This window comes from Dermochelys coriacea, chromosome 5 (genome assembly GCF_009764565.3).
Source record: "Dermochelys coriacea isolate rDerCor1 chromosome 5, rDerCor1.pri.v4, whole genome shotgun sequence".
NCBI lineage: Eukaryota > Metazoa > Chordata > Testudines > Dermochelyidae > Dermochelys > Dermochelys coriacea.
Window position 1 is genome coordinate 58641481 of NC_050072.1, and position 21383 is coordinate 58662863.

At 41.8% G+C, this 21383-nt stretch overlaps 1 protein-coding gene across 5 annotated transcripts in view; it reads right to left on the bottom strand.

The window, feature by feature from the left end:
• Nucleotides 1-10392: 10392 nt before the first annotated feature.
• The window catches only part of CETN3 (centrin 3), a 28342-nt gene continuing 17351 nt past the window's right edge, over nucleotides 10393-21383 (bottom strand). Inside the window, exons 5-7 of one of the 5 annotated variants that reach the window (XR_006281303.1) lie at nucleotides 14008-14170; nucleotides 12230-12292; nucleotides 10393-10814 (exon numbers count right to left, since the gene is read on the bottom strand). Coding sequence is in view for 3 of the 5 variants with exons in the window: in XM_043514438.1 (XP_043370373.1) it covers nucleotides 11551-11661; nucleotides 12228-12292 (176 nt within the window). In the remaining 2 variants the exon portion in view is untranslated. Of the gene's footprint in view, nucleotides 11662-12227; nucleotides 12293-14007; nucleotides 14171-21383 lie in introns of all 5 variants that reach the window. The other 4 variants (XR_006281302.1, XM_043514439.1, XM_043514438.1 and 1 more) reach the window with 4 other exon arrangements.

Sequence of the window (21383 nt, forward strand, 5' to 3'; positions counted from 1 at the left end):
TATACACACACAGAGAACATGAAACAATGGGTTTTATCATACACACTGTAAGGAGAGTGATCACTTAAGGTAAGCTATTACCAGCAGGAAAGCGGGGGTGGGGGGGATCCTTTTGTAGTGATAATCAAGGAGGGCCATTTCCAGCAGTTGACAAGAACGTCTGAGGAACAGTGGGGAGCGGGGGGGGGGGAGGAATAAATATGGGGAAATAGTTTTACTTTGTGTAATGACCCATCCACTCCAAGTCACTACAAAAGGTTCCCCCCCCCGCCCTCCTGCTGGTAATAGCTCACCTTAAGTGATCACTCTCGTTACAGTGTGCATGGTAACACCCATTGTTTCATGTTCTCTGTGTATATAAATCTCCCCACTGTATTTTCCACTGAATGCATCTGATGAAGTGAGCTGTAGCTCATGAAAGCTTATGCTTAAATAAATTTGTTAGTCTTTAAGGTGCCACAAGTACTCCTTTTCTTTTTGTGAATACAGACTAACACGGCTGCTACTCTGAAACCTGTCATAATGCTCATGCAGCTGATTTCTTGTACAGAAAATGCACCTTTTCCTGGTGACGTTCTTGCATGGGTTACAGTATTCTTGACATTTTGGAACGATTTTGTCTAGCAGTGCATAGTTTTCCTGGCGCTCCCACTGCAATGTATTATAAATCTTCAGTGCTTCTGGGCCAAATACATGCAGCAGTGTGCAGAATTTCATCCTCTCAGATTTCTGTGCTGTACCACTTGCTTCCAGAGAAATGTGAAGTGTTCAAACCACCTCCTCCAGTTCTCTGAAAGGTTCCCTTCCATTATTTAATCAAGAATTTATTACTGTGTTTCATCATTTCATTTCACCAAATTATAAGAACAATCCTGTATTCCTTCCACACCCACATCTGAGATTAATGCGAGATTGGGGCGCACATGAAACATAAAATTGAGCCCTGCCACAAATTCATTCTAGATTGCTGTTTAATTTTGTCATAGTGGAAGTAGATAGAAAGGTTACCTCTTGGCCAAATCATGGCCTTGTAAAAATGACTTCAGTTTCATTTTTTCACCTGTTTAAATACACGTAAATAATAAATACATTTTAAAAAGTGCTTTGAAGGCTGCCATATGAAACATATCCACATTCCAAGCACTAGATGTTGGGATAAAATTTTCAAAAAAAATTCCCAAGTGACTTAGAAGCCTAAATCCCAGGGGTCACTTTTGAAAATTGAGCATAGGCCCCTAGTTTGTACCTCTAAATTTGTACCTCTAATCTCTAAATTCACAAGTGAATTTAAAATTCTAAATTCACAAGTACATTGGAAGAGATCCAGCTAAAAGGAGCTAATATTTGGTTCACTACAGCATTCATATTACATGGTCAGATAATACAATAATTAATATTACATATTTTGGGAGAAAACTCTATTGACATACATGATTTAAACATGAATCTTTCAATTACCTTTTTAAATAATCTTAACTTTTACCCTGCACAGGTTATCCACTGCAAATTTTAAACAGTCCAAGTACATTATTTTAACATATTGAAATGTGTGAAATAAGAGGAATTGATCAAACCAATATTCTTTCTGAGGAAAGGCAAAATGTTCTCAGGGCTTACATATTTGTTGATAGCAATGGGAACAATAGTAAAAAGGATCCACTGTGAGCAAATAAGATTTAACTCATTATTTCTGAATGCTCAAAAGGGAATTAGATACATCACCAAAATAAGCAAAGACACAGCCTGTAAAGACTCTGCAAAGCATGCAATCTAAATGCAACAGGACACAAGTGGGCAGTATAAAAAGACAAAAAGGCAGAAAGAAAGAATGGGAGAGGGAGCAGCAGTGTGACAATAACAGTATAACACGGATATTAAGCAAGCAGAGGCATGTAAACTTTTAATGTTTTTTGCTGTGCTTTTTGGCTAACTTTACCTCCCCCTAACTTTTCATAGTGGAAATAATTTTTTGGATAATTTTGTGGCACCTTAGAGACTAACAAATTTATTTGAGCGTAAGCTTTCGTGAGCTACAGTTCACTTCATCGGATGCATTTGGTGGAAAATACAGTGGGGAGAATACAGACTAACATGGCTGCTACTCTGAAACCAGTTTTTTGGATGGATTTGAATGAATGAGGGATGTACCATGGTAAAGAAGTTGGAGCATGGGGGTGGTATTCCACACATGAGGAGCAGTATGGAAGAAGGCACAGAGATATTTATGAGAGAAGGAGATGAAAGGTATATCGAGATTGGCATAACTGGCAGAGCAGTCAGGTCACGGGGATATATAAAAGGGACTAGGGGTCAGAGAGATGAGCAAACGACTGAGTGTTATAAGGCCTTAAAAAGCAAGAAAAAGACATTTAAATTTAAGGCGCAGCACAATGGCAAGACAGTGAAATGACTGAAACTAGAGGCTGACATAGGCCATAAAGTTGATTTTGGCAGCAGCATCTTGAATAGACTGGTCTCAGGAGGAATTTGCTTACTTGAGACAGGAAATGATCAGGACAGGGGTAAAGCTATTTGGCTGTCGAGACAAAGAAGAAGGGATAGTTGTTTCTCTTTTCTTCCTCCACATCTATGAATCAGTACATATTTTCTAAGGAATTATTATAAATCACAAACAATGAATCTTTGTTTTCCTTTTCTTTTTATTTCTATTTGACAGTAATGCTGCCAAGATGATTCAACATAGAAATGTGAGCTATCCGTGCATTTAGAATGTTTAGATTTTATTGGTGCTGTATAGAAGTCAGATCTTAGTTGGAAACTAACTATTCCATGGTTGGAAGAGGCACATTAGGATTTAAGATGTGTGCAGACTTGGTTAGGGTTAAAAGATTCAGTTATAAAACTTCAGCCAGATATTTGATTTTGTTCTTATAACTTCAGATACCATTTTTTTAGTCATAACAATAGGTCCCCCTAGTGGATAAAGGAGATAGTAAATTTTGTCTTGCTTGAAAATTTCTTCTTGCCACTGCACCAGTCTTGATTATCAAGTCAAAGCCCTCTCTCTCCCACTTGCACAAATGAATGGAGGGAAATGTTTAATTAATACTTGCACAGCTCTTTGAAAGTGTAAAACATTTTGTAAGTGATATGTACGTTTTATTGAATTGGCCTATTAAGCAATCATGTCACCACCCCAGTGCAGTATCTAAGACAGTGATGAAACTACCTAGTAAACACATAACATCAATTACCAAAAAATATTTATCAAAAGATAAAATAATTTTAGTGGTGATTTGGTCCTGATTGGTGTAATAGATATGTAGGAAGGACAACATGTATTATGTTTTTGCAAAAATGAGTCAAGACTTCACAATTTAGTTTTGAATCGCACTTTTCAGTCATGATATTCAACGCACTTCATGTAGTAATGAATTACACACTGGTAATTCAGTGACTGCATTCGGCATATGTGGTGGCCACTATATATAGCTATAATTAATTCACACACATTAGACATTAGAACCTGTTTTATTAGGTGAGGAAATCTTGACCAAGAGATTGGGAGTTATCTTCAGCTTTTCTAAAAGGGGCTACTTGACTTCCACCAGCATAGGTACCAAGAAAGTGATCTCAGTTTAGTGCCTCATCTCATGGACTTCCATTCCTCACCTCGTGCATGGACAGCATTCAATATGAATCCAAGCTCTGGAGTGGAGCCTTATCCCACATCATTGTGGCCTACAGATGTGCCCTGTTTTCTCTGGTTTTTCAAATCTTCTGTAAACCAAATAAGGCTGAACTACATTCACTAGAAGTTTTTAACTAATTTGTGGGAATTTTCAAACCTAGCACCCACACATTTCTTCATTGCCTATATCCAGCAGGTGTTTTGTTCCATACTTTTCCTGTTCATTGATATGGCAGCTTTTTATATGGTTTCAACTTGTTTTGCTCCCTATATGCCTCAATAAACAGTAAAACAGTTTTAGCATTTTATCACCATGTTTCAAATAAAATTGTCACTACTTAGTCTATGATAACAAAGACACTTGGCACATCTACATTTTGGGGGCCTCTTAAATAACCTTCTTTCTCAACTCTGTTTACCTTCCCTAACACAATCATAGAATATCAGGGTTGGAAGGGACCTCAGGAGGTCATCTAGTCCAACCCCTTGCTCAAAGCAGGACCAATCCCCAACTAAATCATCCCAGCCAGGACTTTGTCAAGCCTGACCTTAAAAACTTCTAAGGAAGGAAATTCCACCACCTCCCTAGGTAATGTATTCCAGTGCTTCACCACCCTCCTAGTGAAAAAGTTTTTCCTAATATCCAACCTAAACCTCCCCCACTGCAACTTGAGACCATTAGTCCTCATTCTGTCATCTGCTACCACTGAGAACAGTCTAGAACAGTCAGAACATCCTTGAGCTGTGTGTTGCAGCAACCTTCCTTCCAGCAGAGGGCTAGAAATGACTTCTGTCAAGATCTGACAACACTACACCTAAACCAGAGAAAGCTGCGGAATGCAACATAAAGTGCTTGGAGTCCCTGCCTACCCAAGACTTACTCAAACTCAGATTGCTAAATGGTAATGCAGGCACTTTCTGCTCGTAGAGCTCATTTGGTTTTGTCACACAAACGTATAGAAATCAAGACCCTCTCAAAAACTAATTTTCTAAGTCCAATGCTGATTCGATAACTGAACACTGAAATAATGACCTTTACCCAAATGTCAGAACAAACACTTCTGGAATACAGAACAGTCAATCTTATTTTGAACTGTTTTTCTAGCTGCTAACAGAGAATTCATCACCCGTTAAGAGTAGTCCTTTCCCACTAAACCTATTCTCTAAATATTCCTATAAATAAAGCATGTCTGTGAGGAATAAACAGTGGCAGAACTAAGCTTCTGTCTACCAATAAGGCAGAGACTGCTGTACTGCTAGAATCACAGTAATTCTATGGCTTTCAGGATAATAGTTGTGTTCTACCATCTTGGCTTTGAATTTCTTGCAAACAAGAACATGAGAGTAGAGATGTGTAAGTTAGGAAGTATCTATTTCTAGGCTATGGCCCTTGCACCCCTACAGCAAAAGTGAGGGGAGGAGAGAGAAGTAGAAACAACATGTGGCATTCCAAATGAATGCATGTAAGATGGGTCTCTACTTACTGTTTGATATATGTTCTGAGAATTATCACTTCCTACAGCTGATTAATTGCCAATGTGATCAATTTGCTTTGCAACCTAGTTTCCCCACTGGTGACCTCTGGTGCTTTGGGTAAAAAAGTAAGACACTTTCTTATTCTTTAAGCATTTCTGAGGCTTCTAGTGCCTTCCTATTCGTCTACAATAGTGTAGTGAAATTCCAATGGAATCTGTACAGATTTCCCCTTGATATAACTTGGGGATGCTAGAAGAACTTGAAACATTGACCTCTCTTTTTTCTATGAGGGACCATTTCCCTTTTGTTACTCAATGATGAAAACCTTCTCAACATCCCTGCAGACTTACTTCAATGGCAATTATCTCCCAGCAAGAGTGGTACAGAACACGACCTCTGGAAAAATTTTGCTTGTGACAGCCATTAACTGTTAGAACTCCTGACCTAATGAACAAGTACAAAGGAAAAATGTAGCTCTTGCTTTAGATATGGCTGATTTTGGAGTAAGGGAAGTTGCATTTCCCTGCACAGCGGTCACCATTAAAAGTCTAATGTATGAGGAGATACCATGCTGTAGTACCGAACTACAAGAATTTCCCTATACTAAATAGAAATAAACACGGAAAATTATATAGATTATATTCATACCAGAATACCATTATATTCTGCACTTCACTCTTGCCAACTCTTGCGATTTTATCATGAGTCTCGTGATACTGGACATTTTTCTTGATGCCCCAGAAAACACAAGATGAGGGAAATGCCTGAAATCTGGAATTGTGGGCTTTATGGCAGCCTTACTGTGCCGCAGATTCACCTTTTCCTCTTTGATTTCAGTACACAGAAACAGCATAGGAAAATCTGGAGGCCTCTCTACAGTTAATGAAGGCAGGTGCTTTGACTAGTGTGTTGGGAAACTTTTGGATTTTTCTTCTGCACCCCATACCTAGGGTCTCTTGTACCAAGGTCCTGGATGCTCTGGGGAGCAGACATTTGGCAGAAGCGTTAGCTTTGATAGTGCTAGACACACCAGAGAGTCCCTGCTGGGCTCAACAGGGAGAATTTAGGTCTGTGCCAAAGTGGGCAATGCTGGCATTGATTCCCAGCACTGAAGCCCATTTCCACAAAGGGACTTAAGCACTAAGACACAGATTTTAAAAGATATTTAGGTGTTGTTGCACTCAGCATCATAATCCCTAACTGGTGTGGAGCCACAATCTCATTTTCAAAAGTGATTTAGGCACTTAGGAGTCTGAATTCCATCAATTGATGGGATTTAGACTGTGTACATTCCTTTTGAAAATGAGATTTAGGCTCCTAAACCCATAAGGTGGTGCAACACTGAGTGCAACAACACCTATATACCTTTAAAAATCTGGGCTCTAACGCCCAGATTTAGGTGTTACTGCAATCCACAAAATCCTCATTCAGTGGCCACCTAATCCTGTATGTGCCTAAATTTACACTGTACAAGTTGCCTAGGTGACTAAGATTCTGCCTCTGGGCATGCCCACTGCTGTCCCAGGCTGGTACCTGGATGCTTGTCACACCCCTAAGCCCTGCTCCCAGGCATGAACCTCAAACCAGGTGAAGCTGGGCAGGCCACTTTAGTAGGTGCATTCAGAGCTAACTTAACTGCACATAAAACATCCTGGCGGGGAGGGAAGAAGTTTCCCAACTGTCACAGTGCTAAAGGTTACTCAGCTGGGACGTGGGCAAGTCTAGTTCAATTCCCCGAGCTGATAAGGTGTGTGCCCTAGCCATTGGACTAACAGACCAGGCTCTGTGGTCCAATACAAATTTAATAATTTATGCACAGCTTCAAAAGGAGAGTTTGCAAGAGATCCACTTCAGAATCTCCCAAAGCCTAGAGGTTAGGGCTTATCCTCTACCCCTCAGGCCAGCTTTTGTGGAGTTAGGTGTGCACTGCCACTGTTCCTCCAAGAAATGGCTGGCTTAGGTACCTAAGATGCCTCCCCTCCAAGAGAGGGTTCCAAGCTGTGGATTGCAAGCACTCCCCCCAGCCCTGAGAGGCAGAGTTTAGGACACACCTCTCTTTTTGGCAAGTGGTACTGGCTAGGTGAGGTGGGTCCCCCCCCCATCTAGCTTGCTGGTTTATGTGGATCCCATTCTCATATGCCTCTCTCTCCCCAGGCATTGTATAGGGAACCTAGGTACCTAACTCAGGATTTATGAATTCCACTGGGTGGCTAGGTGCCTAAAAGTCAAGCTTTAGAACTCCAAAGTCCCTTTGTGGATCCAGGCGGGCACGGTTTTTGTTGACTTAGGCTTTTGCTTTGTAGGTTTATAATTTGAAACCTGATTAATGCCATGCTTACAAGAGTTTCTTAGGGTAACTAAAGAAGGGCTTAGAATTGCATCCTATTTCTTAGATGCTAGGTTTTACATTTGCAAGCATAACCGGCATTTCTGCACAATGTAGTAGACTTTCAGGCAGAAGTTACCATGATGCTGATCCATCTTTGATACTGTTCTGCCACACTGACTTGATTTGGACTTGCTAAGAAGTCTTTCTTCCTGTGTTGATATGAGGCAAAGGGGGAAAAAAGAATGCTAGTGTATTGAAACACTAGGCCAACAGACAAGCAAGGACGAAGGTGTCAGACCCCCAAAAAAGAAACAATACAGCAAACGTGGAAGTGCTAAAAACCTTTGGCACCAGTGTCAGCTGAGAGCAATGGTAGTACTAGAGCACCAAGAAAAACCAGCAAAAAATGAACCAGCAAAACTAAGGCACAGAGAAAAGATTTAAAGTGCTGAGAAAGACAGGTAGGGAAGCATTTAAATGATGGCAGGTAACAAACACTTGTGGTGCTGCAATGAAAGCACCAAAACCAGGTCCTGAAATATTAAAACAAAACAGGTACCAAAGTGTCATGATTCCACTGTATCATTTATTTTTTTGCACTCCCCCATCTATCAGCATCTAGCTGTTATCTCTTCTCTTATTCTTAGATTGTAAACTCTTTGGAACAGGGAGCATCTTTTTGTACCTAGCACAATGAGGTCCAGGTCAATGACCAGGGCTCATAGGTGCAACAGTAATAAAAATAATAACTACGGGGTCGTACACTTTGTAGCTTCTGTAGGCCAAGCCCACTACACACACTAGGGGCTCCTTGCATCCCTCCACTTGGCCCTATCACCCTAAGTCCCCTGTGTGTGTCACCCTTCCATCCTCCTCTATTTCAGGCACTCCGTGCAAATTCCCTCACCCCATCCCTCATGCTTGGGATTCTGTGTATCCCCAATTTCCTCCTCTGCCACATGCAAGGGCTCTATGTCCCTTTCCCCCATCTTCCCCCTCCATGCCAGTAGTTCCAGGTGGCTCCCCTTTCCCCCATATCGGGGCTGTGTGTGGGAGTACCCTGATTCTGATATCCCCATACCAGGGTCTCATTCTCTCTCCCAACCCAAAACCTCTGTGTGCCCCCCATTCCAGCATCCACCAATCTTTCCCTCTGCCCCCAATTTGCCCTTCTCCCATATCAGGCTACCCTATCCTCTCCAAAGCCAGGAACTGTGTGTACTCCTATTTCCCCTTACCAGGGTTCCCCAATCCCCCCCCCCCGAAATACCAGGGGCTCTGTTCCCTCTCATTCCTTCCTCCCCTGCTTCCTATGCCAAGAACTCTGTCTCTCACCCTTTTTCCTCACTAATGCCCAGTACCTTTCTTCCTCCCTGCATGGAAGGGACAGCAGACAACTGGTGTCCACCACCAAGGAGCAGATTTTGAGAAGGTTGTGTGGTAGGAGGGAGGAAGGAATGGCTGAAGCCTCCAGCCCTCCTCTCTTCCCTCCCTCTGGCTTCTCGTGCTGGCTAAACATTCCCTGCCACCCCATCTGCTAGGTGGCTACCAGAAGGAAAGCAATTATTTCCCTTCTGTCTGACTGGGAGATTGGCGTTTCTAACTCTGAGGATCTAGTCTGAGTTACAAACAGACCAGTCAATCACACACCTCATTTGGAACCAGAAGTACAGAACAGGCAGCAGCAAAGACAAAAAAAAAAAAAAAAAAAAAAAAAGCAAATACAGTACAGTACTGTGTTAAACAAACTAATAAAAATAAAGGGAAAGTTTAAATTTTTTTTTGACAAAGTAAGGAAACTGTTTCTGTGCTTGTTTCATTTTAATTAAGATGGTTAAAAACAGCATTTTTCTTCTGCAGAGTAAAGTATGAAAGCAAAGTCAATTAGCAGTTGTAAACTTTAAAAAGAACAATCAATGTTTTGTTTGGTGTTACGAACATGTCAGAGTTATGAACAACCTCCATTCCTGTGGTATTCATAACTGAAATTCTATTGTAAATCATTCAGGAGTGTCAGCATGTTAAACTCTATTGGGAGGATGGGCAGTGATGAGCTAGGGGTGTGATTATGCTGAAAGGTGTTCACTGGTGCCATTAACCAGGTGTTTGATTTATAGAAAATTGCAGAGGTGCTTCAAGCCCTGGCTCTGCTAAACATATCAGGGACATCATGTGTCCCCCATTTTTCCCCTTTTGGTTTTCTGATTTTTCCCAAAATCCATAGGGTTCTGCCTAGATCCTAGAATGTTGCCTGAAATTTTGGAATCGACACCAAAACACTGGCCTCTTACTAACTGTATCACCTTACAGTCAGAAGGAATAGAACTGATCACTGAGAATGCCTTACCAAGTGAGCACAAGTCATTTTTTGGTAAGATAGCTGAAACTTTTTCCTCATCTATTGCTGAAAAAGCACTGCACTATGCTGAGGCACTGGAGAACACTTCAATCTACCTAAAATTGGTATCTATACAGAACAAAAAATGAACCAGTTTCCAGAGGCCAAGAATTCCAAAGATTAAACAGGCTTAAAATTCCAGTGGTTATTTTAGCAGGCACTTTGTAGGAAAAAATGTGTGCCTCCTTAAGAGCACTTTAGTTCCTATTAAACAAAAACAGATATTGCAGTCTCACCCATAGAGCAGAAAAAAAAATAAGGGACTTCAGAATTACTCACATTTTCTGATACTGTTTACCATCACACAGAAAACCAGGGTATGTAGGTGATGCAAAACTAGTAGAATTCATCTATGTAACTGTGAAGAATGCTTGCTCATTTAATAAGTCATGACACACAACGGAGGTGCAACTATATATACCCAACAAAAGAATCCACCGTTACTTTTGAAAAATAAAGCATATTTAAGACTAACAATTTAAGTTACAGTACAATTCAGTTTTGGATTCAACACAAAAACACAACAAAACTTTCAAATACCAATAATAAAAGAACATTTTATTAAAAATGGAAATGTTAAAACTTTATATATCAAAACTAAGGCCACAGCTACTGCTAACAAAGTAAACTTCAAAAGATTTTTATAATATGATTTAATTTAGAAATCTCATACAAAGCTATTTTACAAATGAATACTCAAACATTTCAGAAACTTAACACTGCTTACTCTAAAAATTAATGTTACAAATTACTGAGTATCAGTACATAAAACATATGTTTATTTTGGTCCTTTGAGGAAAATAATTTTTTTGCATGGGTCCAACTACAGAAATAAACAGAACCATAAGATGGCAATTGCAATGTTAACAGCCAATAATCCTCCCTTTTTGTTGTTGAGTTCATTTTCTTGTAACTTTAAACATCTCCGGTCATAATAGCAATGAACTCCTCCTGGTTGACTGTGGTAAGAGAGACAAAGGTAATTAGACAAGCACAGTAGAGGTCTATAATTATGACAGGAAAATATTTTATGTACATGTTGCACATTTTATTTTAAAGCTTCCCCTTTTATATTCTTAGACATTGATCCAATGCACATTGAAGTTAATAAACACAGGTCTGGATTTTTTGCTTCCAATTTATAACAAGCTAATACATTTTATTTAATGAAGCGTATTCACAACACTGTTTTCACAATTTTTAAAAATGTAAGCCAAAAGTTCAGTATTTAGGTATTACTAAAGAAGTCACTGAAGCCAGAAGCTCAGGGCACACCAATATCATCTTGCCATAGCAATAGTTCTATTTACCTATTATAAGAAGTAATTTTAAAAGATAAACTATTAAAGAGAGACTGTAGAAGTGCAGTTTGGAATATTGTGCACAGTTCTGATCACTCTTATATAGAAAGAGAGACATTATAAGAAATGTTGAATACATTTAACATTTCCATCACTGGAAAAAAAATCCTTCATGGTGGAGGTGTTAGTGTCTCTCCATGATTATGGCTGAATTTCAGTTTGCATTTAAAACAGGGATTCAACTGTTTTGTTAGTGTATTTTTCATATATATCTTCCCCAAAATTATAGTACTTACAATGAATTTACAAGTACATTTGTTAATTAGTCTGAGTTAAAATTAAACTGGAGTCTTAAGAAATTTAGCTTCTGTTACAGTGTTTCCTTTGCCCCGAATCATTTTAATAATGGAACAACAACTGTGATGGGTTGCCCTCCTAAGGACATCACCTGATGTGCTGAGATACTGCTGAGCCTGCCTGCTATGCCAGCCTGGGCACCCTTTTTTCCCCGTCTTGCTGAGCCAGGCTACTAAGCCTCCTCCAGCACACACACAGGCAGGGCCACACACAATTGCAGAACGAAACAGACACTGAGATCAGTTCTGGGAAGGCTCAGCTTAAGGGACTTGCCCTAGCACTGAGGTATCCACCTCCCTTGGAGTGCAGATGCAAAGTTATATTATGAAATCCACCCCCATTTCTTTATCAGACTATAGCTGCCTCAGTTCCAGGGCTCTCTGATGTGCAGTCCTTTGCTCATCAATTTCCATCTGTTTTAATTCTAACTATCTCTTATGCATTTTTTTGCTTTCTTCTACTTCCAATCTGTAAAGCACCAACATTTTGGTAACTTCACTTTCAGTCATTTTTCTGCCTCTACTTCCCTTCCCGAAAATAACAAACCAGTAACCACTTTGTCTGCTCTCTAGTCACCACATTTAAAACTCACTTAAAATCACCACCAGTATTTCAGGGCAATAAGCTGTGCACACTATCCTGCCTACTAAGCACCACCTGATGTGCTGAGATACCACTGAGCCTGCCTGTTATGCTAGCCTGGGGACCCTTTGTACCTGTCTTGCTAAGCCAAGCTATTAAGCCTCCTCCAATACACACAGAGGCAGGGCCACACCCAACTGCAGAACGAAATAGACATGAATATCAGTTCTGGGAAGGCTCAGTTGAAGGGAGTTGCCCCCAGCAGGTGTCCACTTCCCTTGGAGTTCAGACCCAAAGGTATATTATGAAATCTGCCTCCTCCCTCAATGTGGAGGAAGGTATGCACAGCCTTTTACCACCAACCCCTCCACGCCCATTGTGAATTGTACAAATGGGTTTATATTATAGACAAGAAATAATTTCATTAACCATAAAAAGATAATTTTGAGTGAATATAAGAGAGAACAAAGATTACTGAGCAAATAAAACAAAATACACAAGCTAAGTTCAATGTACTTAAGAAGCAGGTTACAAAATACCCTAAATATTATTTTAGGCAAGTTGCAAAGTTTTTGTGATTTAGAGTTCCAGTTATATTTCTTTTCAGACTGGACTCCTGTCTCAGTCTGGACTCCCTTCCCTCCCCCGCAACCCCCTTGCCTTCCCTTCAGGTGTCTTTAGCAGTCTTTCTTCTTGGGCAGACAGGCCATGGAGAGGAGCAGTCCCGTTTGCCTCCTTCTCCACCCTTAAATAAGACATAAGGTGGGAATCCTTTGTTTCACAAACTTGACTCCCCTTCCCTTTCAGTGGAAAGTTACAAGTCGTCCCAGATAATGTTTAGTATCAGGTGACAAGACCACCTGACCTAGTAGTGTCACAGTTACATCCGGGATGCCTCCCAGGAAGGAGAGAGATTAGTATCTTCATGGTCTTGTTGTTCCTTCCTGATGACCCATCAAATCTGATGGCCTGTCATCTGGTGGGTGTCTTCCCAATACACACCCAGTTGTAATTGTTATAATCTATATTCCTAATTTTAGATACAGAAATGAAACATGCATACAAATGGGATAATCACATTCAGTAAATCATAACCTTTCCAACTACATCTTACAAGACCCATCTTGCATAAAGTATATCTGTTATGTCATATCCACATTAGAAGCATATTTTCATAAAGAATATGGAGTGAAACGTCAAAACAACCATGTTTCAAACTTTCCATATGGTTAAAATTAATTAAAATCTTATACACAAGCTAAATTTGAAGAAATTAAGCTGTAACTAAGTGAAGTTATTACTGATTGTTGTATCCAATCATTATGATTCTATAGGCTACATCAGTTCTCAAACATCAATGCACCGTGACCCCCTCTGACAACAAAAATTACTACACGACCCCAGGAGTGGGGGACCGAAGACTGAGCCCCATTGCCCCGGGCTGGGAGGAAGGGAGGGGCCAAAGCTGAAGTCCAAGGGCTTCTGCCCTGGGCAGGGGGCATGTAACCTTAGCCCTGGGCAGTGGGGCCCAGACTTGAGACTTGTTGGGGCCCAGGGCCAACACCAACCGTGGAGACCCCATTAAAATGGGGTCGTGACCCACAGTTTGAGAATCCCTGTGCTACATAAAGGTTCAGACCTAGAGCTGAAGTAATTCTTGAAGAGCCATTTTGACATCAGAGGTAACTCCACCAATCACTATACTTCCTCCTCTTAAGCTAATCTGCACACAAGTTGTTGAAGGCTGATATTACATATATTCAAATCTAATAAATATTACTTGGAAGCATTCTTTCTGGGTTTCTTGCTTAGTGTTTATGCAAACCTTGTTCTATTTGGAAGTTTTCAAAATCAAGAAAATTCCAAGACCAAAAAGAAAAAAACAACTTAAGGTAAGAGTTCATGTCATTACCTTAAGAGTGAAAGTTATAGGGATGTTGTACTTAATATCCCCAACTAAGCACTGCAAAAGTTAAATTTACATGTAAATTCCAGAGTTAAATTTACATGTAAATGAAAGCCAAACATGTTAAACAGTGGATATTCATATAGTTAAAGCACCCAAAAGTTCTAACCTGTCATGACAAGATAAAGGGAAAAATATCAATAAGTCTTTAACAATCACTTTAATATAATCTGTGAGCAAAACACTGAAATGTCTTGCTCATAATCGCACGCTACAGGACAGAGTTAAGGTTGAATGGATGACCTAACTGTGCATTTCCATAGATCAGTGTGTTTGGATTTCTTTTAAACCCTGTTATTCCCTCCCACCCTTAACTTACTGATATTTACTCTCCACATTAAATCCATTTTAATGTAGTTTTGTCTTAGAATGTAATAGTAAATGATGACTGAACAGAGACTGGTCAAAATTATAACTAGGATTAAGGTTAAAAAAAATGTATATGCTGATAAAGTGTTCAAGTACTAAAAGGATAATCCCACCAATTAGAAACTAGGAATAAATAGGCAACACAGACCAAAACATTTAATATTAAAGACAACAGACGTATGGAATACATTACTGGAGTAGATGTATACAATATATAGGGTATAAATGACTACAAGATAAAGTTTGTTGGTTTCTAGAAAAGGTGGAGGCTGAAGGATATAGGGAAAAGCAAAAAGACAGGTTTAAGAAACCAAAAGAGAGGATGCATGCCAATCCACTTGGTCTCGATTATAATATTAACATATAGTCAGTTACAGTTCAATATTTGGTGTATATCATGTAAAATCAGCTGCTGTGTAATGCACGCAAGCACAGAAGTTTATTTTCTAAGCTATGTAGTAATGTATTACATTTTAAGTAGTAAAACATGGATACACGTTTTTAAAATATGGATATGCTTCACGTTTACTAGTAGACATATGATAAACAAGTATCAATGTGCATCATGGCACACAGTTTTTTGTCCTGCTGAAAATTACAAGCTGACTAAGAAATGTATAAGTTACATTTTTAATATTGGGGGGAGGGGAGAGAGAAAAGGGAGATGCTGCCACAAATTAAAGTAAGTAAACTGCACGAAAAAATTTCTTAGAAACAATATTAATGCCTTTTTCACTTCTCTAGGTAAGCACTGGGATAAGAGAGACATTGTTCCTGCATACATGTTATTGCTTTACATCGGGTGGACAAACTTTTTGGCCCGAGGGCCAAAATGGGGAATAGAAATCGTATGGTGGGCCATGAATGCTCACAAAATTGGAGTTGGGGTAAATGAGGGGGTGCGGTCTCTGGGGATGAGGAATTTGGGGTGTACAAGGGTGCTCTGGGTTGGGACGAAGGGTTCGGAGGACAGGAGGGGGATCAGGGCTGTGGAAAGGGGTGTAGGTTCCAGCTGGGGGTGCAGGCTCTGGGGTGGGGATGAGAGGTTTGGGGTGCTGGAGGGTACTCCAGGCTGGGATCGAGGAGTTTGGAGAGCAGGATGGGGATCGGGGTGTGTGGAGAGGCTCAGGGGATGCAGGCTCCAAGTGGTGCTTACCTCAAGCGGCTCCTGGAAGCAATGGCATGTCCCTTCTCCAGCTCCTAGGCAGAGGCGCAGCCAGGCAGCTCTGAACGCTGCCCATCCGCAGGCATCCCCCTGCGGCTCCCATTGGAGTGCGTAGGAGCCCGAGTGGGGCCATGCTGCGGATTCCGGGAGCCGCATGGTGTGGCCCCCCACCCAGCGCTCCAGCTGGAGTGGGTCAGCCGCCAGCCCAGCTCCCTGGTTGCACCATGTGGCTCGGCTCTGGCACAACATCCTGGCTGGAGGAGGGCCGAGCCGTGTGGTGCGGCCCCCGACCCAGCACCCCGGCCGGAGGAGGGCCGAGCCGTGTGGTGCGGCCCCCGACCCAGCACCCCGGCCCGAGGAGGGCCGAGCCGTGTGGTGCGGCCCCCGACTCAGTGCCCCAGCTGGAGCGGGGCCAAACCGCATGGTGAAGCTCGCGGGCCAGATTCGGCTCGTGGGCTGAAGTTTGCACACCCCTTGTTTACAGAGTTAATTTTCGGATCCACTGAGAGTCCACAGTGGCTTTTTATCAAGCCACATGAAATGTACATTCAGGGATCAGAATTTGACTTTAAATCAATCAATTTTGTTCTCAGAAAAAAAGACAGTGGGTGTAGCCCTACACACCTAGCAAATTACCAAAGTGGCCTGCAAATTCTGCCCACAAATTCCTAAAATATAAACAGAATAATCTGCATGTACTTCAAATGTCTAGCATAAACATTAAGAATTAGAAGATGAAAAGTGGTAATGTCAGAGACAGTAGTATTACTTATTTGTTTTCTGTCTGACCATATTGGTTCCAATCAGGATTGGACCCCATTGTGCTAAGCATTGTACAAACACATAGGGACAGCATCAGTAACTCTGTTCAGAAAGCTTTATTCACCATCTGTCATAGAAATTTAATTGCATCTTCCATCCACTATTGTGAAGGAGAAAGTCAACTTGTGTGCCTTTAACAGTGCCCTCATTTGCAACCAGGTTGAAGGAGCTACAGGCAAGTATACACTACAAAATTAAGTTAACTTAAGTTACAACAATGTACAGCCACCACAGTAATTAAATCGCATTTGCGTTTCCACACTATGCTCCTTGTGTCAGTGGTGCATGTCCTCACTACCAGCGCCTGCATCGATGCAGAGAGCTGTGCACCATAGCTAGCTATCCCACTGTGCAACTTGCTACCTCTGAACACAGGGTGTTTTGGGAAGGGTTAGCAATGTCTCATGGAGGTAACTGAGTTGCACAGGGGCGATGGGAAACATGGTTTCAATGTCTCATGATGCCCTTTTCTCCATCCCATAATTTTATCTGCATCCCATAATGTTCCATGCCTCTTTTCAAAAGTCCCACAAACCCGCACATCCACTGCGTGTGAAAAGCATGAATCCTGCACACCTCTGCACTATTGTGATGAGAGTAGTGAGCACAGGGCATCTGATCCTGCAGTATTTGCAGAGCCATCAGACTTGCAGGGACCGTGACAATTCTTTAGAGCTTAGCTTGCTGTGGGACATAAAAAGAAACAATTCAAGGTTGTTGTTGGCATTCACAGAGCAGCTGCAGATGGTGGGATGCCAGTTCAGGGCCCGAGATACAAGCAACGATGGGTGAGATTGCAGTGTTATGCAGATATAGGATGATGCACAAGGCCACATTCCTGGATTTGTGTGCAGAGCTCGCCCCAGCTCTCCAGCACAGTGACACTAAAATAAGAGCTGCACTGACAGTGCAAAAGTGAGCGGCAATCACTGCATAGAAACTTGCAATGCCAGATTGCTACTGATCAATCGGGAATCAATTTGGAGTTGGGAAATCCACCGTGGGGATTGCTGTGATGCAAGCATGCAGGGCCATTAACTGCGACCTGCTGTGAAGAACTATGACTGAGCAATATGCAGGACATAGTGGATGGTTCTGCAGCAATGGGGTTCCAGAACTACAGTTGGGCAACAGATGGCACGCATATCCCTATTTTGGCACCAGACCACATTGCCACAGAGTACATCAACATAAAGGGCTACTTTCCCATGGTACTGCAAGCGGTGACGTTTTACTGACATCAGTGTGGGATGGTCGGGGAAGGCACATGACACTTGCATCTTTAAGAACACAGGCCTGTTCAGAAAGCTGCAAGCAGGGACTTTTCTTTCCAGACCAGAGAATTACCAAGCTGATCCTTAGAAACCCAGTCTACCCCTTTCTCCCGTAGCCCATGAAGCCATAAACTGACCCCCTCAACAGCAGCAAGGAGCACTTCAATTATAGGCTCAGCTGAATGTGCCTTTGGCCATTTGAAAGGCTGCTGGCACAGTCTACTCACGAGATTAGACCTCAGTGAAAAAAATATCCCAATGGTTATAGCTGCCTGCTGTGTGCTTCAAAATATCTGTAAAGCAAAGAAGGAAAAGTTTCTGCTGGGGTGAAGATTGAAAGGCAGTCAGCTATAAGAAGAGCTCAACAGGGAGCTATATTACACAGGGAGGCTTTGAAAGACCATTTCAATAGTGAGCCTCAGTAATGCGTGTTGCTGTAGTGTGCTCTGGCATTGTTTTTTGTACCCCAATATGAACCTTGTAACAAGTGCTCCGTGTGTGTAGTAATATCCTTGTCCACTCTGTCCGCCAAGGTGATCCTTCAAGACCTGTGCTGAGTATCTGAAACATCAGAGGTTTGCAGGCTCTTTTGGAACATGCCATCCTATGTCCTCTTCCTGCTCCTTATCCGGCTGAGTTGCTCTGCTGGCGTGGATGGAGAGACCCTCAAGGCCACATTTCCAGCAGCAATGTGCAGAGGTTCTATTGTGAATATATTCACAAAATAAATGGAAACTTGGAATAATGAACTCACTACCTTTGATCCACACAAGTTGCAAGCACTACATTCTCACTGGTCCTGGGGATTCACAGAGCACGGGAGAAGTCCCAGCCCTGAGTACAGACCAGGGACGGGATGCGTGTGGAGTTTGGACAATAAGTGGGATGTAGCTCACAGCCATGCAAATAGGGCAGTTGAACAGAATACAGGCACCGTTTTCCACAGGCGGTGGTGATTTCAGCAGAGATCTCTCACTCTGGAGGGTAACAGAGGCTGAAAGGGAACAGTTCTTGCACACTCCCAGCTGCAGACTGGGGCCATATGTTGTTACCCTGTGTGTTGCAACAATGCCTGCTGAAGTAACTGCTGAGTGGCATGGGAGAGTGTCCTACCGCGGCAGAAGAAATAAGGCAGCCCTCTCCAGAAACCTGCAGCAGAGGATTGCAGACTACTTTCAGGAAAGTTTCCTCAAGATCTCTATGGAAGATTCACGGGACATCCCGGTGCACATAAACAAACTGTTCTGCAGGGCTCCCTCTAACTGTACAGGGGAATGAGAAGCAAATAGCAACTCTACCTCTATTGGATATTTAATTCTCTCTTCTAGCATGATTAAAAAAAAAGAGTAAATGAATAGATATGTCACTGTAATATCAAAGCAAACTGCATACTTATCTGTGGTTCCTTCCGATGCATCAGGCTCGCCCATGCTGGACTGCAGGGACTCGCTCGACTGCTTTAGAGTCGAAAAACAGATCCTGGCTCGCTGAACCACTGGATCTCCCGATCGCTTATCTCCCATATTCCTCCTCCTCAGTGTTCACTCCAGGGACCTGTAACTCCAGCTCCTCCAAAGTATCCATGGGGCTCTTGGAGATGGTTGTGGGGTCTGGGGATCGCAGCTCTTTGTAAAAGTGGCACGTGTGCAGCTCTGCACTAAAGTGACTGTTAGACTCCTTTGCCTTCTGGTATGCTTGCCGCAGCTCCTTGTGTTTCACACTGCACTGCTGCGGGCCCCTCTTGTAGCCCTTCCCCCTACAATCCCTGAGCAATCTGTTCATAGATATCGATGTTTCTACAGCTGGATCAGAGCTGTGCCTGCACAGCTTCTTCTCCCCACAGATCCAGGAGTTCCACCACTCCTGTGTATTACAGGCAGGATCATGTCTCCAGCATGGAGCCAGCATAGTCAGCCAGGCAGTTGCTAAGTGAGCTCTCCACCCCAAGCAAACAGGAAATGGTATTTCAAAAATTCACAGGACTTTAGAGGGGACGGGTGTACACCTTTATACCTGGCCACTGGGCAGCAGAGTTCAAAACGATGACCAGAGTGGTCACCATAGAGCATTGTGGGACATCTCCTGGAGGCCACTAAAGTCAACATAAACAACACAGTGTCTACACTGACACTGTGTCGACTCAACTACATTGAACGAAGCGTTATGCTTCTCGTGGTGGTGGAGTTAAGTTGGCATAGAGGGTGAGTTACACTGGCAGGTGCAACATTTTAGTGTAGGTGCTTACTAAGTTAGGTCAACGTAAGCTGCCTTACACTGACCCAACTCTGTTGAATAGATCAGGTCTTCATCTTCATTAAAACAGATTCAAACAGAAAAGGGGCTTATTTAGCTGATTTCTGCTTAGCTTTCTCTCTAATTTTTCAGTACACACAGATATACAATATGCCCACTTGCACACCAGTCCCTATAACTTAATCAAGCTATTCCTCTTACAGGAAGCAAGAAAGATCCATTGTTATTTTTAATTTTAAATAATTGTAGTTGGTGCTCTGATATTATGGCAATGGAAGTCTCATAAATAGAGCAGAGAGATATAGGCTTTAGGATACTATTGCGTCATAACGCTTGCTATGTAGACCACCTGAAATTAGTTGCACAGAACTAGAACATAAAAATGCCAATACATTGATATGTCCCAAAGGAGACAAGATGTCAGAGTATCTAGAACAGGTGTTTGCTTGGGTAAGTCAATATTCCTTCTTACTGCAAAAACCCTGTTTTTCTATTACTTGCTTTTGGATTTTCCCCATCTTTACTAAAAATTAGGCTCTATCTAGCATTAATTGTGACTTTGCAATGAATATTGATAAGACTAGAGACTTGTTTTGAACATAAACATGGAAAATATAAGCCATTTAATACTATACTTAGAAAATGAGTTTCTTTTAATTTACTAACTAAATCTCTTTGAATGTGTCAAAAGCACTTTGCACTGAGTCACCATAGCAAATGTTAAGTTTGTTTTTTAAACATTTATCCAACCCTAAAAGTGTCTACAAAGAAATTAAGACACATTTTCCCCTACATGTTCACAAAACTCCAAAAGAACTCGCGTGATTGAGTTAAACCTTTTCCGAAACAATCATCAGGCTGAGGTTGCCAATCAAGGAGGTCTGGTCTCCCTTCACAGCCCAGCAATATTTATCCTGAATTTGACCAAAAGCTCACTGCAGAATAATGTAAAGTTCTCACACATGGGAAATACACTGCCTCTTCAGGAGCTCTCAACATCTGAGAGCCCAGGTCAAAAGACCAATTGAGTCTCAAATTGTGCTACTAGTGTACTGCATTACTGTTCTAGTGCATTTTTATTATTTTGTAGAAAGAAAAATACCATACCCAGAATATATCTACAGAATCCTTTGGACAACAAGAACTAGCCCATACTGGTACAGCATTATATTTTTTGTGCCATATGCTTACCCCTCAAGCTACAACTCTGCCGACATAGGACATAAGCCACTGAAATGTGTGAAAAGTTACTGAAAAAACATGACTTGTGTTTTGCCGTATGTTACCATGTAATGGCTAGATTACAATTTTAAGTGCATAATCTGTTTTTCAAGAGGTGTTCACACAGTGTGACTCAAATAAGCCAGTTTTCCAGTACATCACTCTTGACTCCCAGCAGAGTCCCAGCCTGGCACCCTTTGTCCTAGACAGGTTGTACA